The sequence below is a fragment of the Cervus elaphus genome, chromosome 21, assembly GCF_910594005.1.
Source record: "Cervus elaphus chromosome 21, mCerEla1.1, whole genome shotgun sequence".
In the NCBI taxonomy this organism is placed as follows: domain Eukaryota; kingdom Metazoa; phylum Chordata; class Mammalia; order Artiodactyla; family Cervidae; genus Cervus; species Cervus elaphus.
Window position 1 is genome coordinate 67,425,051 of NC_057835.1, and position 18,062 is coordinate 67,443,112.

Here is an 18,062-nt window from a genome sequence, read left to right on the forward strand (position 1 = left end):
GGGGCTTCCCTGGTGGCTCAGAGGGTAAAGCGTCTGCCTGCAATGCGGGAGACCCGGATTTGATCCCCTGGGTCGGGAAGATCCCCTGGAGAAGGAAATGGCACCCCACTCCAGTATTCTTGCCTGGAAAACCCCATAGATGGAGAAGCCTAATAGGCTACAGTCCATGGTGTCACTAAGAGTCAGACATGACTGAGCAACTTCACTTTTATCTCATCAAACTTTTATCTGCTACTTTTAGCATGCATTAATAGTCTTGCTTGGATCAATTACTACTATGATTATTAAATGGTGAATTTTGTAATTTCCTAATTTCTCATTATGCTACTCTAAGGAAGCATTTTCCCTTTCCCTCCACTAATTATTCATTTATTTATAGCAATAAATACTCATTTATTTTTACATTATTCAATGAGCTATGTTACCATCTGTGTTAATTTGCTATGGCTGCCTTAACAAAGTATCAGATTGTGTGCCTTAAACAACAGAAATCTATTTCCTCCCAGTTCTGAGACTGGAAGTCTGAATTAAAGGTATCAGCAGGGTTGGTTTCTTCTGAAGGCCTGTGTCCTTGGCTGGTAGATGGCAGTGCCTTCACATGGTCTTCCAACCATTTGTTTCTGTGTCTTATAATCTGTATTTCTTATAATCATCTTGTAAGGATACTAGTCATATTGAACTGACATCATTTTGCTTTAATTACCTCTTTAAAGACAGTAGCTCCAAATACAGCCACATTACAAGATATAGGAGGGTTAGGGCTTAAACATATGAACCATGATTCAGCCCATAACATCATCTTTACTTATTTGATGCTCAGATTGCCTGAAATGTCTTGTGTTTCCCTATATGGGTCATGGGGTACACAGCTATGGTCTTTAGCGTATGTTTAGAGGTTTTTCCCTCCTCCCTCCCTTCATTCCCATCTTCCCTTCTCCTCCCCATCCTGGTCCCTTCTCTCTTTTCTCTTTCTCCATCTTCATTTCTGTCTCCCTTCTGCAGTGCAAGCCTCATTGATGCCTTGGCCACTGATGCGAACCATCAGTTCACAACTCCCTTCAAGGGAAGAAGAGACTGGGTATCTATGAGGAAATACATTTCACAACATTACAAATATGGACTGTGGTTCTTCTCCTTACCTTCTGTCTGGGGTTACTGTGCCCCAAGGAAAGAGAAGTATTTTGAAAATGGCTAATGATTTGGCTGGATTCCAAGTCAAAAACTTGGAAAGAGCATGATTACAGGATTGGTACCAGGAAGTTTAGGGGAGAGGAATGTGGAATAGGCCTAGATTTAGGAAATATTTGTGTGCTATATAAATGTTTTCAGAAGGCCCTGTACTAGATTGGGCTGCCATAACAAAATACCATAAACTGGGTGGTTTAAACAAATGCTTATTTCTCACATTTCTGGAACCTAGGAAGTCTAAGACCAAGATAACTGGCCTATTCGCTTTCTTTCCATCTTGTGGATTGCAGTCTTCTCACTGTGTCTTCATAAGAGGGGTTAGGGGATAGATCTTTCTCTTCTCATTAAGTTAGATCAGATTAGGGTCCCAACCTTATGACCCCATTTAACCTTAATTAACTCCTAAAGACCCTAACTCCAGATTGAATCACAGTGGGGGTTAGGTTGAAATAGGACTTTGGCATAGGGGTGCAAGTCAGCTCATAGCTGACCAGATGATTCATCCCACTTCAGATGATTCTTTTTTTTTTTAAGTCACATTTAATTTTATTTAGATAATGAAAATTTTCAAAACTCCACTGTCACAAAAAGAGGTGCAGGAGACTTCCCTGCTGGTCCACTAGTTAAGTCTCAAACTTACACTGCAAGGGGTGTGAGCTCAGTCCCTGGTTAGGGAACTAACATCCCATATGCCCTGCAGCCAAAGAAAAAGAGAGAGAGAGAGATGCAATAACTCACAGATTAGTTAAACATAAATACATAACTTGAATATTAATGCTTTCATGCTAAACCAGGGTTTCAGTTCAGTTCAGTCGCTCAGTTGTGTCCGACTCTTTGCCACCCCATAGACTGCAGCACGCCAGGCCTCCCTGTCTATCACCAACTCCCGGAGTTTACCCAAACTCATGTCCATTGAGTTGGAGATGCTATCCGACCATCTCATCCTCTGTCGGCCCCTTCTCCTGCCTTCAATCTTTCCCAGCATCAAGGTCTTTTCAAATGAGTCGGCTCTTCACATCAGGTGGCCAAAGTATTGGAGTAACCAGGGCTTGCTGAGCTTATTAAGTATTTTTTTAGGAGTGGACTTGGGTATCTTGCTTTTCCTCAGAGATAATTTGTTAGTCACGCCATTTCCTTCAGAGGAAGCATTTTATAATCAAGTGAGCAATAATGTGAGCCACCCGGTGCCCTGTGTATGTTAGGAAGTCTTTCTCATGAGCCATCCCAATGCCTGGTCAGTGGGCTCAGGGATAAAATGACAGGGATAGAAACCATGTATGGGCTGAAACCACTTAACCTGGTTTACCTGACTGAGTGCCTAATTCAGAAGCAGCAAGAGTGACCAACTGTAAGCCTCTGAAATGGTGTGCTTCCTTTTTAAGATCTTCTTCATGGAAGAGTGATTAGACCTCTTTGGGGACAGTGGAGAACCATTATTGTAATAGATACTGGATTAGGTTTGCATTTCCTGCTCATCATGCCTCTAATTGCATCATCAATTTAGGGGATGGTATCAAGACATCACACATCCATCAAGACAATATTTAGTACCATATCTTATCAAAAACTCACTTTACCATGAGACAAGTAATAGGTTAATTTCTATGTGATTTACTGGTCTTTCATTATATCTCATCATCCAGAAGAAGGCAAACCTATAGAATGATGGGATGGCACTCAGTTATGGCATAGTCAAGACAAAGCACTTTTGAAGGGGTGTTTTCCTGTGGTTTGCTCTGAATTAATGACTGATAAATAGTGTTGCTTCCGCATAACCAGTATATGTAGATGGGGTCTTGTTCATTTGGTAGACTACAAAACACATTTCTGCTTAACTGAGCTAACTTGTTTTTATTGCTTACAAATAAGTATCTAGTCTGAGATAGAATGCCTACTATCTTCCCTCTCACAGACCACACTCATTCTTATTCCTTTAGTCTTTTCTTGATAATACCGAATCATAACTGATACTGTGATTTTAAAGGTGTTATATCTTGGAGGTATAGTTCATGAATCTTCTTACCTTCAAGGACTCCTTTTACCATTTTTCCTAGACATACTCATGTTTTGGTGTTGTCACAAAATTGCATTTGTTCTCTTTTTCTCTGTTAAGTAATCAGTGACATTTTCTGATTAGCCTGATGTGGTGTTACAGAATTAAGTTCTAGTTAAAAGCAAAAAAAAAAAAAAAAAAAATTGATGTCTTAGCCTATACATTACAGCTTTATTAAGGATAACAGTACATGGCAGACTTTTCTTTCTTTTTTAAATCTAAGAAAAAAATTTTTTTTTGACTGAGCAATTCAGCATATGGGATCTTAGTCCCCTAACCAGGGATCTTAGTTCTCCAGCAATGTAATCATGGAATTTTAACCACTGGATCCTCCCAGGGAGGTCCCAAATGGCAGACTTTTCAAATTATTAAAAATGTGAAGTGTCATTCTTTTGTGAACATTTAGACAGGAATTTCATTTCTACTAAAATTTCAAAAACTAACTCTAAGAAATATAAAGCAAGAAACCAACCTTTATAGACACCAATCTACTTTCCAAAAGTGTCACTCCTCTGCAGTAAAATAGTGAATAAAGTGCTCTGACTTCTTTGTATCCAAGAGTATAAAAAACATATGCTTTTTGAGAAATGGACAAATGATTTTTAAGAAAATAGGAGAAAGTGTTTCTCTGGTCTAGTTTTAATCCAGTGCAGTCTGGCGTATTCCCAGTCTGAATGGGAATGGGTATAGAAGAAATACTTTGAATTCTTCATTATTGTGGAGGTAGAAAGGGTAGAGAGGAATATGTAAGCACTCATTCCTTCTTGTCCCCTGTAGGTTCAGAATTCATGTATCAGTGTATATGTGTTTAGTTAGTTGAAAGGCCATCAACATTCACTGAGTTTACAGGGTCTTTTCACTTGGATTCACTGTCCCTCCCTCTCTCTGCTATATTTCTGAGCATTTTTAACATCCATGGTGACTGAAGAATATGAAGGTTGAACTAGATAAGTAGAATTCCAAGTAACTAACCAGCCCCTTCCTAATCTGGACACTGAATAAGTAATAGTTGATGGTAATGAACATGATAGGTTTAACTGCTTCACAATAAGAGGATGGGCCAGTGTACTGAACCAATGAATATCAGATGAACTTGTTAGTATTTGCTCTAATAGGGAATGCAGGCTGTCACTTTTCATTCTCACACCAAGTAAAAACCAGAAGCACAATAATGCAGGTGCCTGGAGAATTGTCAGAACCTTGGAGCAGCGATGTTGGTGAAGGAGAACTAGAGAGCCTGTCCTGTCGCGTTGACCTATTGGTATTCCTCCTAAATCACTCTGAAATGCTTCAGACTAGCATCCAGGAAAAATAAAGTCTGGATGGCAAAGTCTTTTATTATTTTTTCAATTTATTTTTATTTATTGATGTTTGGTTGTACCAGGTCTTCGTTGCTTTTTCTCATGGATTTTCTCTAGTTGCTATGTGAGGGCTTCTCATGTCAGTGACTTCTCTTGTGGATTATGGAGCACAGGCTGTAGGCATGTGGGCTTCAGTAGTTGTGAACACATGGGCTTAGTTGCTCCGAAGCACGTGGATTCTTCCCAGTCCAGGGATTGAACCCATGTCCCCTGCATTGGCAAGTAGATTTCTGTCCACTGTGCCACCAGGGAAGTCCATAAAGTCCTTTCTTGAAACATACACATTCCTCGACTTTGGGGTATGAAGATTTTCAAACTCACAAATGGTTGAATAGTTTGATGAATACCTGTATACCTCCAACCCATTTCCTGCAGTGCAAGGCAGATCTTAACCACTGGATCACCCGGGAAGCCCTCATTCCTTTTTATTAGTCAGCCATATTTCAATTGAACACATGGTTTCTTTGGCAATGCAGTGGAGCTATCAAACTTCTGACCATGGTGCTTCAGTGACCATGCTCAAAACTCTTTGCAAGATGCATGCATGCATTAGAGAAGTGAAAATCAAAAACTACAATGAGATATCACCTCACACAAGTCACAATAGCCAGCATCAAAAAATCTACAAACAATAAATGTTGGAGAGGGTATAGAGAAAAGGGAATGCTCTTGCACTGTTGGTGGGAATGTAAGTTGATAGAGCCACTATGGAAGACGGTTCAGAGATTCCTTAAAAAACTAGGAATAAACCCATCATATGACCCAGCAATCCCACTCCTAGGCATATACCCTGAGGAAACCAAAATTGAAAAAGACACATGCATCCCATTGTTCATTGCAGCACTATTAACAATAGCTAGAACATGGAAGCAATCTAGATATCCATCGACAGATGAATAGATAAACTCATGGTACATATATACAATGGAATATTACTCAGCCATAAAAGGAAAGACTTTGAGTCAGTTCTAATGAGGTGGATGAACCTAGAACCTATTATACAGAGTGAAGTAAGTCAGAAAGAGAAAGATAAATATCATATTCTAACACATATATACAGAATCTAGAAAAATGGTACTGAAGAATTTATTTACAGGGCAACAGTGGAGAAACAGACATAGAGAATAGACATGGGGAGAGGGGAGGAGAGGGTGAGATGTATGGAAAGAGTAACATGGAAACTCACATTACCATATGTAAAATAGACAGCCAACAGGAATTTGCTGTATGGCTCAGGAAACTCAAACAGGGGCTCTGTATCAACCTACAGGGGTGGGATGGGGCGGGAGATGGGAGAGAAGCTCAAAAGGGAGGGGGTATATGTATACCTGTAGCTGATTCATGTTGAGGTTTGACAGAAAACAAAATTTTGTAAAGCAATTATCCTTCAAAAAAAAAAATTAAAGACACACGCATGCGTGCTGCACTTCAGTTGTGTCCGACTCTTTGCGACCCCATGGACTGTAGCCCGAAGGCTCCTCTGTCCATGGGATTCTCCAGGCAAGAATATTGGAGTGGATTGCCATGTTCCTCCAGGGGATCTTCCGGACCCAGGCATGGAACCCACGTCTCTTACATCTACCTGCGCTGGCGGGAGAGTTCTTTACCAGTAGCGCCACCTGGGAAGCCCATCTATATAGTAATCTGAATATTATTCAGATATAGTAATCTATATCTATTATTATATCTATAGTAATCTATATCTATTACTATATAGTAATCTGAAAATTATTCCTGAATACTTAAATGTCGTTAATGGCAACCCACTCCAGTATTCTTGCCTGGAGAATCCCATGGGCGGAGGAGCCTGGTGGGTTATAGTCCACGGGGTTGCAGAGTCGGACACGACTGAGCAACTTCAAAAAAAATTTTTATTTAAATGAGATGTGATGTAAGTGTAAAAGACACACTGGATTTTCACTTTTTGGTATGAAGATTTTCAAACTCACAAAAAGTTGAATAGTGCAACAAATACTCATTTATCTTCAACTAACCCTCTTTGCTGCATTTGGGCTTACCTTGTGGCTCAGCTGGTAAAGAATCCACCCGCAATACGGGAGACCTGGGTTGGATCCCTGGGTTAGGAAGATCCCCTGGAAAAGGGAAAGGCTATCCACTCCAGTATTCTGGCCTGGAGAATTCCATGGACTGTATAGTCCGTGGGGTCACAAAGAGTCAGACACGACTGAGTGACTTTCACTTGCTGCATTTACTCCATTTATTTAAGGATTTTATTTACATTTATTTAACAATTTGAAAGTTGCAGGGACTTCCCTGGTGGTCTAGTGGTTAAGACTCTGGGCTTCCACTGCAGGAGGCACCATAAATACTTCATTTATCTCTTTAGAGAAGGGATGACTTAAAGTAGCTGTTTTAAATAAAAGTAATACTAATCTTCCAACACAGGGGTCAACAAACCATGGCCTGCAGGTTTTATTGGAACACAGCCGTGCTCATCCATTTACATATTGTCTCTGACTGCTCTGGTGCTGTGTCAGCAGAGTTGAGTAGTTGCCACAGAGACCATACAGCCCGAGTCTAAAATCTTTATTATTTGGCTCTTTACAGAAAAAGCTTGCCGACTCCAGCTCTAATAAATACAAGTGTGGAAATAGTTACTAAATCTTCACAAGCCAAAGGATTTAACAGTCATTCTTGCATGGCAAGTCTTTCTTCCACTAGTGTTTGGGTTTTGCAATGCCATGGATGACTTTAGGTGTGTGTGAGTGGTTGTGGCGGGGAGGTTGGGGAGACAGGAGTGGGACTGAGGAAGAGAACTAATGTCCACTGCACACAGCCCTGGTCGGGGAACTAACATCCCGGAGCAACTAACCCCGAGCCACAACTAGAGTTCAGGCATCCCAACAAAAGATACCATGTGCCACAACTAAGACCCAATGCAGCCAAATAAATACATTAAAAAAAAAATCATAGAGGTTGCTTATTAAGCTCAGATTTCCAGGCCCCACATCCCAGGATTTCTTTACACACCTGGGCGTCAGAATTCAAGAGCCCAGGAGTCAGAATTCAAGGTGGTTCTGAATCTGGTGATCTGAAAGCCATACTTTGAAAATTACTGCTTTAAGAAATAACTGAAATTTAACAAGATTTGTTTAAATCAACCACTATTTTATTAAAAATGAGCTCTCTACATAACAGTGAATGCTTAAATAATTCAAACAGTGCTAAAACATATAAAGTACAATTAAATGTTCTTTTCTCACCACCTACTCATCTCTCATCCAAATATGTGTTTCAATGATTAACTTTCCAGACCTGAATTTTTCTTTTTTTGGCTCTTCAGCGTGTGGACTCTTAGTCCTCCGACTAGGGATGAAACCCATGCCCCCTGCAGTGGAAGCATACAGTCCTAAGTACTGGACCACCAGGGAATTCCCAAGACTTGAATTTTCTTTTCTTTTTTTTTTTTTTAATAGATTATTTCATTTATTTATTCTGTTGTCCTAGACTGGGTCTTCCTTTCCCTGGGCAGGCCCTCTAGTTGTGGTGCCTGGGCTTACTTGCCCTATGGCAGGTGGGATCCCAGTTCCCCTACCAGCAGGGATCCAACCGGTGTCCCCTGCACGGCAGGGTGGACTACCAGGGAAGTCCCAAGACATGACTTTTCTGCATATGCAAACACATATATTGGTTAAGAATGATGAACATTTGATGTTTCCATTTCTGTTTTGCAAATGCTGAAATAAACATCCCTATTCTCATGTCTTTGGGCACGAATGATTGCCTCTGTACGAGATTCCTAAAAGTTGACATATGATGAAAGCTTACTTATTGGCCTGATTTTTACCTTTTTTTTTTTTTTTTTTTGCCTTCGTGTGTAGTGGTGAGAGACTTTCTGTGCCTAATATTCTGAATGATTCGTCACTGGACTTTTTTTTTTCCAATCAATATCCAACGTTCACAACAAAAAGATTTTTAGTTAGACCTGTTTTATCGCTCGCTCCGGCTTAGACGTTCACACTAACATCGCTACAGAAGAGGTGAGTTAGGGAGCCAGCAGCATAGCGTAGTCCTGGGAGCTGAGGCGCACCTGGGTCCTCCCCGAGTCTCCTAAGAGCCGGGGCTTCGAGCAGAAGTGCGCTCTGTGGCACTGAGGCCGAGGTCCAGACGCCGCCTCTTCTCAGCGCCCCTCCCGCTTCACTCTCACTCGGCTTCTCCAACTCCCGTCCTGTTCCACTTTCCTGAGTTCCGCAGCGCGCCGCTTTAGAGCAGCAGAACACAGCAAGGTGAAATTTCACACCACTCGGCTGCAAAACCTGGTGGCTCCGGCGGTAAAAAAAAAAAAAAATAAATAAATAAAAATAAAAATTCTGCCTGTAATGCAGATCTGGGTTCGTTCTCTGAGTCAGAAGATCCCCTGCAGAAGGAAATGGCAACTCACGCCAGTATTCTCGCCTGGAGACTCCCCACAGAGGAGCCAGGCGGGCTACAGTCGCAAAAAGCCGGACACCACTGAGCCGCCATAGTAACCAGTACCGGCCCGCCTCTTCTTCTCCCGCCCCTTCCGCTGGACATTTGCTTCCGCTTCCGGTCGCAGCGTGACGGCACACGGCCCCGCCGTGAATAGCTTGGCATTGTGGGAACTCTTTCTTTTCTCGCTCCCCGGCCATCTTGGCGGCTGCTCTTGGTGAGTGGGCTTCTCCGGGCCGAGGTTTTGGCAGCGCGCGGAGCCCAGGGAGTTGCCGGTTTGGAACTTCGGATCGTAAACTTCCTGTCCTGTCCTCTGTGTTCTAGGTTGGGGGCGTCCCGCATCTAAAGCAGGAAGATGGTGGCCGCAAAGAAGACGGTGAGTGAAGCAGGCCGGGGCCGGAAGCCTTATTTCACGTGGAGAGATGAGTCTTGGCCGGGGCGGGCAGTTCTGAGCACTCTGGGCGTACAGCGTTCCCGCTGGCCTAGGAGGCTTCCAGAAAGAATCTGAGAGACCTTCTCAGTGCCCTGGAACCCTCTACTTCGGAGGTTTTATTAAGGGGCTCCGGTTCCAGGAAGCTGGATCCAGTTTTTTTTTTTTTTGGCCGTGGCTTGCGAGATCTTCGTTCCCTTTCTAGGGATGGAACCCGTGCTCCCTGCTTGGAAGCGCGGGAGACTTAACCACTGGACCACCAGGGAAGTCCCTGAATCCAGTTTTGAGAGATTACAAACAAGGCCTTCAAGTTCGTATTAAATGTTTGCTTTGTAGAAAAAGTCACTGGAGTCCATCAACTCTAGGCTCCAGCTGGTTATGAAAAGTGGAAAGTACGTGCTGGGGTACAAACAGACTCTGAAAATGATCAGACAAGGCAAAGCGAAACTGGTCATCCTCGCCAACAACTGCCCAGCCTTGAGGTAATTGAAAGAACCTGAGGGTGTGTGTCCTCCACTGTAAATTCGTCGTGAGCGAATATCCAGGAGTGTGAGCTTGCAATCTGGGTAGCATGAACTGGGTGTCAAGTAGAATTTGTATCACAGGGAGGGGCACATTTGCAGGATAATTTAAGGGTTTCTCTTGTGTTTGGCTCTTGATTTTTCTCCCCCTTCATAGTATTTCCTCCTATGAGGTTCTCTTTGGGAGAAATGTGTGGCAGAAACCAAAGAAGGGCAAAGTTTGAGGGTAGCGCAGAAACGTAAGTTGCTTTTCCTTATGTCCTGCCTTTTTTTGCTTGTTCTTCTAACTGAGGTGTTTTAAAAAGGACTTCATTTTATGAACTACTTGTAGTATAGAGAAGCTAAGATCAGAACAGTTCAGGCTGGCCTGTGGATCTGCACCCTCCCAGTTCACCCAGTTTTTGCCTGATTCACTGTTTTGAAACTGAACTTATGAGGTACTGTACGTAAGTTCAAGTTGGACCATGCAGAGTATCAGCCATATTTTCAGTCCCCTGTGCTTGTTGATTTTCTGTGGTAATGCATAACCTCACAGCATTTCATACAGGGTGTCTGTACCTAATGGGCTAAGCCTGGAGAGCTCTCTTCCATCCCATCCCAAACCTTTGGTCTTACTCCAAACAATTCCCACTTACCTATTAGAGCAGTGCCTTTCAGCATGAATGTACATACAATCGCAAATGATTTGGTTTAAATGCAAGTTCAGATTTAAGGATCTGGATTGGGGCCTGATGCGTTTTTAACAAGTTCCTTGATGGCTCTCTACCTACTTAGTGGTCACAAAAACATTAACTTTGGGCAAGTGCAAGCCTATGGTTTTTGTTTTATTGCATTTAGCTTTTCTTCACTTCATAGTTGCTCTTTGTTTTTTATATAAATTGACGATTTGTGGCAACCTTACATTGTATAAGTCTGTAGGTGCCGACTTTTTCTTTGTTATGATGATTTGTGTTCTTTGATGTTACTACTACAATTCCCTCAACGTTCAGGTGATGGTTAATGGTTGGGTTATTTATTTATTTATTTATTTTTGCAACAAAATATTTTATGTATGTACATTGGGTTTTTTTTTTTTTTAGACATAATGCTGTTGAACACTTACAGGCTACATATAGGTTAAACAACTTTTATATACACTTGGAAATTTAAAAATTCCTGTGGCTAGCTTTATTGCAATATTTGATTTATTGCAATGGTCTGGAAGGAATCTGCAGTATCTGAGGAGGTATACCTGTTCTATCACTCTCCATCTAGGACTCAAGCACCAGAGGGTGTTAGAAGTGGCTTAGACATTGTCATGGGAATTATGTAAAGTGTCTGGCAGATAGTAAATGCTAAGCAAATGATGATTTTATTCTGTACCCTCTTCTTCCATGAGCACAGACATATACTGTAGAGGATCCAAAGGATGGTTGGGTTGGATAATGAATATGATATTTTTAAGAATAATAAGTGGCTTACTGTTTGAAGGCTTTACCAACATTGGAACTAATGAGAGAAGTAACATTTAATCTGTGTCAGTTGGTATGGTATTTATTTGCCTTTTTTTTTCCCCCCAAAGGAAATCTGAAATAGAGTATTACGCCATGTTGGCCAAAACTGGTGTCCATCACTACAGTGGCAATAATATTGAATTGGGCACAGCATGTGGAAAATACTACAGAGTATGCACACTGGCTATCATTGATCCAGGTATGCTTTTTCAGTCATAAAATAAGTCTTTTTTTTCTTTATGATGTAATACAATGATTTCTTACTATACAAATGTCTTTGGTTCCTAAGTTCAGATACTGAGAATTTGTATATAGCAAGGGATATCCTGCAGGCTTATGTCATGGAGAATTAGTAGTGAATGTCAGTACATAATTATCTTTGTTATAAATGAAATTTCTTTTTACTTTGAGATCATGAGTTTAATTTCATACCGCACCTAAGAAATTATGTCTTAGGGCCTTGGTATAAGGTGAAATTATAAAGGGGGAGAATAATCAGGTGAAACAGTAGAAGAAAGGAATCCTTTGTGCCTGGATACTGGCTGCCTGAGAATAGGTGGATAAAATTAGGTTGAGGGGAAAAAAAGGGCCTACAAACACACGTCATGTTTTGAACTTAAGAATTTCTAATTCATGAAGCTACTGCGAATATTCTCGCTGTTCTGATTTTGTAATAATCAGGGCAGGCTAAACATTCGCTATATTAAGACCCTGCATGTGTCCCCAGACCTAGTTCTTTGCCTAGGTCTGGTTTTATAAATGCTGGTGATAAACCAAGTCTGATATACATGACGTATCTTGTGTGGGAATTGTCTGTGACTCTAGGTATCTGATCAACCTTGAGAAATGGTAGCACAGCTAGTGTGATAATTTTTGAAAATAACCATTGCTAGTTTGATGAATACCAGTTGCCATTAAATGAGTTGTAAAAATTACTGTGTTTTGTTTTTTAGGTGATTCTGATATTATTAGAAGCATGCCAGAACAGACTGGTGAAAAGTAAATCATGTACAATTTTCCTTTAATAAAACTGGCCAGGGCTTGTTTTAAAAACACTGTATTCATTGCAGTTATTTATTTATTTTTATTTCTTCTTGTCCCAGTATACTTGCCTGAAGCTAGATTAGTGAAGATGGGGCATCAAGATACAGTGGCAAAACTTGTGGGTTAAGAGCCAGATATCCCAGTTTCACTTTCCCTGTTTTTGTAAAGGGAGTGCACTGAGTTCCTTTCCAGTACTAGATTTTTAAAATTTAGTTTTCATAATTTCAGTCCCAGGATATGGCTGTCATTTTTAAAAAATGTTTATTGGGCTGCCTTGGGTCTTGGTGGCAGTATGCACACAGACTTAATTACAGCTTGTCCGATCTTAGTTCCACGACCAGGGATCAAATCTGTGTCCCTTGCATTGCAAGAGAAATCCTCACCACTGGATCACCAGAGAAGTCTCTGGTATTGTTGCCATTTTGTTGAGTATGTCAGAGGCAACAAGGGTCAATACCCAGAATCTAACCAGAACTGCAGTTTTACAGTCCACTTTAAATCCACTGAATCTGAGTAGCAAAGAGGATTAAGTGAAATATGTTCCTTCCACCTCCAGATTTTCACAGGGTGAGAGAAGTTCTATTGAAGCAAGGTCTTAAGGGTTTATAGTAGTACAGTTCAGTTCAGTTGCTCAGTTGTATCCGACTCTTGTGACCCCGTGGACCGCAGCACACCAGGCTTCCCTGTCTATCACCAACTCCCAGATCTTGCTCAAACTCATGTCCATCGAGTTGGTGATGGCATCCAACCATCTTATTCTCTGTCATTGCCTTCTCCTACCTTCAGTCTTTCCCAGCATCAGGGTCTTTTCCAATGAGCCAGTTCTTCACATCAGGTGGCCACAGTATTGGAGTTTCAGCATCAGTCCTTCCAGTAAATATTCAGGACTGGTTTCCTTTAGGATTGACTGATCTCCTTTTGCAGTCCAAGGGACTCTCAAGAGTCTTCTCCAACACCGCAGTTCAAAAGCATCATCTCCTCAGCCCTCAGCTTTCTAAATGGTCCAATTCTTATATCCATACATGACTATTGGAAAAACTATATCTTTGACTAGACGGACCTTTGTTGGCAAAGTAATGTCTCTGCTTTTTGATATACTGTCAAGGTTGTTCATAGATTTTCTTCCAAGGATCAAGTGTCTTTTAATTGTCGTTGCTTCAGTCACCATCTGCAATAATTTTAGAGTCCAAGAAAATAAAAGTCTGTCACTGGGAAGCCTTTGTAGAAAAAATGTTCTTGGGACAACTTCAGTATATTCCCAGATCTTCAGTATTTCACAGTTTCGCAAAGTGTTTATATATTTTCAGTCCTAAAAGATGTACTGTGAAGTAGGTTTGGTGTTCAGACTGGGGGGATACCACATACTACATCTCCCAAGTATGTCCTGTGTAACCCCTTTTCTCACATGTAATACCCTTTGAAACACTAAAAGGAATTGGGGGAAATGGTGACTCAGATTTTTAGAGTTGATTATTGCTGGTGGGGTATACTCAGGACATGTGTTGGGTTCTAAGTTTGCAGAAGTGTTAGAAATGTCTTTTGGACTTTAGAGTCTGTCAACTTGTGAAGGCAGTTTTTGGTGGTAGAGGAATGAGACACAGATGTGAATGCCTTCAATACACGATCCAAAAAGTCGAGTATTCACTGAACTTAAAGTCAGCATGTTGGTATCTTAGTCTTGTCTCTTTGTGATCGCATGGACTAGCCCACCGGGCTTTGCTGTCCATGGAATTCTCCAAGTGAGAATACTGCAGTGGGTAGCTATTCCAGGGGATCTTCCTGACCCAGGAATCAAACCCAGGTCTCCAACGTTGCAAGTGGATTCTTTACTGTCTGAGCCAATTGATTATAGGTAAGTAGGTTTAATTTTGGGCTCTGTATTCTGTTCCATTGCAACATCAGTTGTTATTTCTTTTTCATTTCTTCCTTTGTTTTATTTTTGTTTTTGCTTACACTGGATCTTTGTCACCATGCACTGACTTTGTCTAGTTGCAGGAGAGCAAGGGCTACTCTAGTTGTGGTTCGCGGCCTTCTCATTGCAGCGACTTTTGTTGTGGAGCACAGGCTCTATTCCCATTGGCTTCAGCAGTTGTGGCACACAGGCATAGTTGCTCTGGCTTGTGATATCTCCCCTGTCCAAGGATCGAACTCATATCCCCTGCATTGACAGGTGGATTCTTAACCACTGTACCAGCAGGGAAGTCCTCTTCCTCTTGATTACTTGGGTTTTCTCTTTTCTTGGTGAGCATGATTAGAGATTTGTCCATGTTTACCCTTTCAAGGGCTTCCCAGGTGGCGCAGTGGTGAGGAAGCTGCCTGCAGTGTGGGAGACCTGGGTTCGATCCCAGGGTTTGGAGGATCCGCTGGAGAAGCAAATGGCAACCCACTCCAGTACTCTTGCCTGGGAAATTCCATGGATGGGAAACCGGCAGGCTACAGTCCATGGGACCACAGAGTTGGATGCAACTGAGCACCCTTTGAATAAACCAGCTGTTGGCTTTATTGATTTTTTTTCAATTTTTAAAATCTTCTGGGAGGCTGATACACAAATTGGGCTGAAGTACTGCTCCAATTGTCACTATACCTCCCTAGAATAACACACTGCCTTTTGATGACCGGGACGAATTGAGAGAAATCGTAACGGACAGATACGGGGCAGACAGTTTCTTTAGAATATTCAGCTATATCAAGTGAATGGAATTCTTTCTTATTCATAACTTGGATTTAATAAAATAAAAAATCTTATTTGTCTCCTCTCTGATCTTTATTTTTTTCCTTCTGCTGTCTTTAGATTCTGTTCTTTTTCGAGTTCTTTTAGGTGATAGGTAAGATTGAGATTTTTCTCATTTTTTTGAGGAAGGCCTGTATCACTGTGAACTTCCCTCTAACAACTGCCTTTGCTGTGTTCTATAAATTTTGTATGGGTGTGTTTTCATTGTCACTTGTCTCAAGGTATTTTTTAGTTTCTTTGATTTCATCTTTGACTCATTGGTTTTTTAATGGCATGTTGTTTTAGTCTCCCTGTAACCATTTTTTTTCTCATTTCTTTTTCTGCTGTTGATTTCTAGTTTCATGTCATTGTGGTCAGAAAAAATACTTGAAGGACTCTGTGCTTCCTGTACCTGGATATCTGTTTCTTTCTTTAGGTTAGGGAAGTTTTCGTCCATAATTTCTTAGAATACTTTTTTTTTTTTTAAACCTTTTTGCTTCATTTTCCTTCTGGAATTCCTATATATGTGTAGGTTGGCACAGTTTTATATTATCCTACCGGTCTCATTGGTAGGACTGATGTTGAAGCTGAAACTCCAATACTTTGGCCACCTGATGCAGAGAGCTGACTCATTAGAAAAGACCCTGATGCTGGGAAAGATTGAGGGCAAGAGGAGAAGGGGACAAAAGGATGAGATGGTTGGGTGGCATCACCGACTGAATGGACATGGGTTTGAGTTAAGTCCGGGAGTTGGTGATGGACGGGGAGGCCTGGTGTGCTGCGGTTCTTGGTGTTGCAAAGAGTCGGACATGACTGAACGACTGAACTGAACTGATCGGGTCTCTTAATGCTTTCACTTTTTTTTTTTCTCCAATCTGGATTTTTGTCTGCTGGTCAATTGGGTGATTTCTGTGCTATCTTCCAGGTCACTTATTTGTTCTGCAGTATTCCATCTGCTCTTCATTGCCTTTTAGTTTAGCTTTCATCTTGGCAAATGAGTGTTCTGATTTTCCTTGGCTCCTCTTTATAGTTTGTAGTTCTTTTTTTACAGTATCTGCATTTCTATCCATAGACTTTCCTAATTCCTTCAGTATTTTCATTATCTCCTTTTTGAACTTGGGTGTCTGTCAGACTGAAGAGATCTGTTTCATTGTTCTTTCAGGGGAGTTCTCTTGATTTTTTAACTGCGAGTGGTCCTGCTTCATTTTACTTCTATTTCTCTTACTGAGTTTAGGAGAAGCAGTTATTTACTGTGGTCTTGGAGGGATGTGTGGGCATGTCCCTGTGTAGTCTGCATGGATTTAATATTTTTGATGTGAAGCCTGTGTTTAGTATGAACACCTGCTGCCTCTCCTCGGTGTTTCTTGGCCTTAATATCCCTTTGGTGTGACTGATGTGATGACCAGAGTCTGTAGTCGATGTTGAGTGGGGCCTCCTCTTTGCTCTGTGGTTGCCATAGCCCTGTTGGGGACAGTCTGTTCCTGGTTATTGGAGTAGAGGCCCCCAGATCATTTCTGAGTCGCGTATCTGAGCTGTGGTGTGAGGTAGGCAGAGTTGGAGCACTTGCACCGGGAGAAGAGCCCTTGAGTATTCCTCTGCCAGAACTGTCCACTGGGAGAGTGGTCTGTGGTCCACAAGGCCACCTGCACAGATCCACTCTAGTCAGGGCCCAGGAGCGCGGCAGTCATGCACCTAGACCGTCTGGGAGCGACAGAGGCAGCCCAGACCTTGTCCCGGCCTAGCCCCCACAAGGATGCACTCAGGAAGCCCACAGCTGCCAAGAGCAGATCCATCTCAGCCACGGAAGCACCGGTTCTCCACTTGGATGTCGCGCAGCGCTGAGTTTACAAAGCAGGCAGCGTAGGTGTAGAGTCAGACACAACTGGGTGACTGAACAGCGATCCTGCAGCGCTGGGTTTACAAAGCTGGCAGTGCGGGGTCAGTCTGCGTCTGGCACAGCCACAGGGAGAGACCTGAGCTCTGCCTCCTAAGTTGGGCAACCCCAGGCACCTGATCCCGGAGCCTAAAGAGGCTGCTACGGCGGGCCCTCACCCCCCACCTAACAACGGCACTTGGCTTCTCTGGCTGTCTCCCGGCAGCTAAGCCCCAGCCCTCGCCCCAGCTCTGTGCCCTAAACCCCTTTCAGCACCCAGCCCCAGCTGTGCCCGCAGACATGCGTCTCGGCCGGGGAGTGCAGGCAGGCGGCACAGACGGCAGCTCTGTCTCCGTTCCTCTGTCACACACCGGTTGTGACACTCACCTCTGAAGCTCCCTTTCTGTCCTGGCGACTCCTCTTCCAGCTCCTTCCCAGGGGTGCAGATTCCATCCTGCTTTTTCTTTTCTTTTTCTTTCGTCCCACCCAGGGTTATGTGGAGGTCTTTTCCTTTCAGGTGGTTGAGGTCTTCTGCTAGTGTTTAGTAGGTCTTCTGTGAGAACTGTTGCGTACGTCAGTGTGATTTTGATGTATTTGTGGGAGGATATGCTTTCCACGTCCTTATACTCCACTGTCTTGATTGGAGCCCTGAGTTACTACTATTAGATGAGGGATGGTCACACAAAGAGTGAACGTGGAAAGCAAAACCTTTATACCTGAGATATACAGAGAGCAAACGAGAAATGGAGAACTTTTTTTTCTTTCTGGTCACACTAGGTTTTCATTGCTGTGTGTGGGCTTTCTCTAGTTGCAGTGAATGTTGGCCAATCTTTCTTGCTGCATTGCAGTGGCTTCTCTTGTGGAACACAGGCTCTAGCACACGGGCTTCAGTAGTTGTGGTGCACAGGCTTCACTTGCTCCACAGCATCTGGAATCTTCCTGGTCCAGGGATCGAGCC

General features: G+C 42.4%; 1 protein-coding gene and 2 non-coding genes across 3 annotated transcripts; all 3 read left to right on the forward strand.

The window, feature by feature from the left end:
* Positions 1-9,143: 9,143 nt before the first annotated feature.
* Positions 9,144-12,537, forward strand: RPL30 (ribosomal protein L30). Its single transcript, XM_043880191.1, has 5 exons — positions 9,144-9,250; positions 9,358-9,409; positions 9,800-9,945; positions 11,546-11,676; positions 12,431-12,537. The coding sequence occupies exons 2-5, from the start codon at positions 9,389-9,391 to the stop codon at positions 12,478-12,480; spliced, it is 348 nt and encodes a 115-aa protein (XP_043736126.1). The 5' UTR covers positions 9,144-9,250; positions 9,358-9,388; the 3' UTR covers positions 12,481-12,537.
* LOC122679697 lies at positions 12,120-12,251 on the forward strand. The gene has a single exon (XR_006336490.1). It is a non-coding gene; the product is annotated as a small nucleolar RNA SNORA72 (small nucleolar RNA).
* A 2,515-nt stretch (positions 12,538-15,052) lies between the features above and the next one.
* On the forward strand, positions 15,053-15,186 carry LOC122679705. The gene has a single exon (XR_006336495.1).
* Positions 15,187-18,062: the final 2,876 nt, after the last annotated feature.

Coding starts and splice junctions, on each gene's coding strand:
- RPL30 (XM_043880191.1), top strand. CDS start 9,389: ATGGTGGCCGCAAAGAAGACG. Junction 9,946..11,545: donor AACAACTGCCCAGCCTTGAG/GTAATTGAAAGA, acceptor TTCCCCCCAAAG/GAAATCTGAAATAGAGTATT. Junction 11,677..12,430: donor ACTGGCTATCATTGATCCAG/GTATGCTTTTTC, acceptor TTTGTTTTTTAG/GTGATTCTGATATTATTAGA.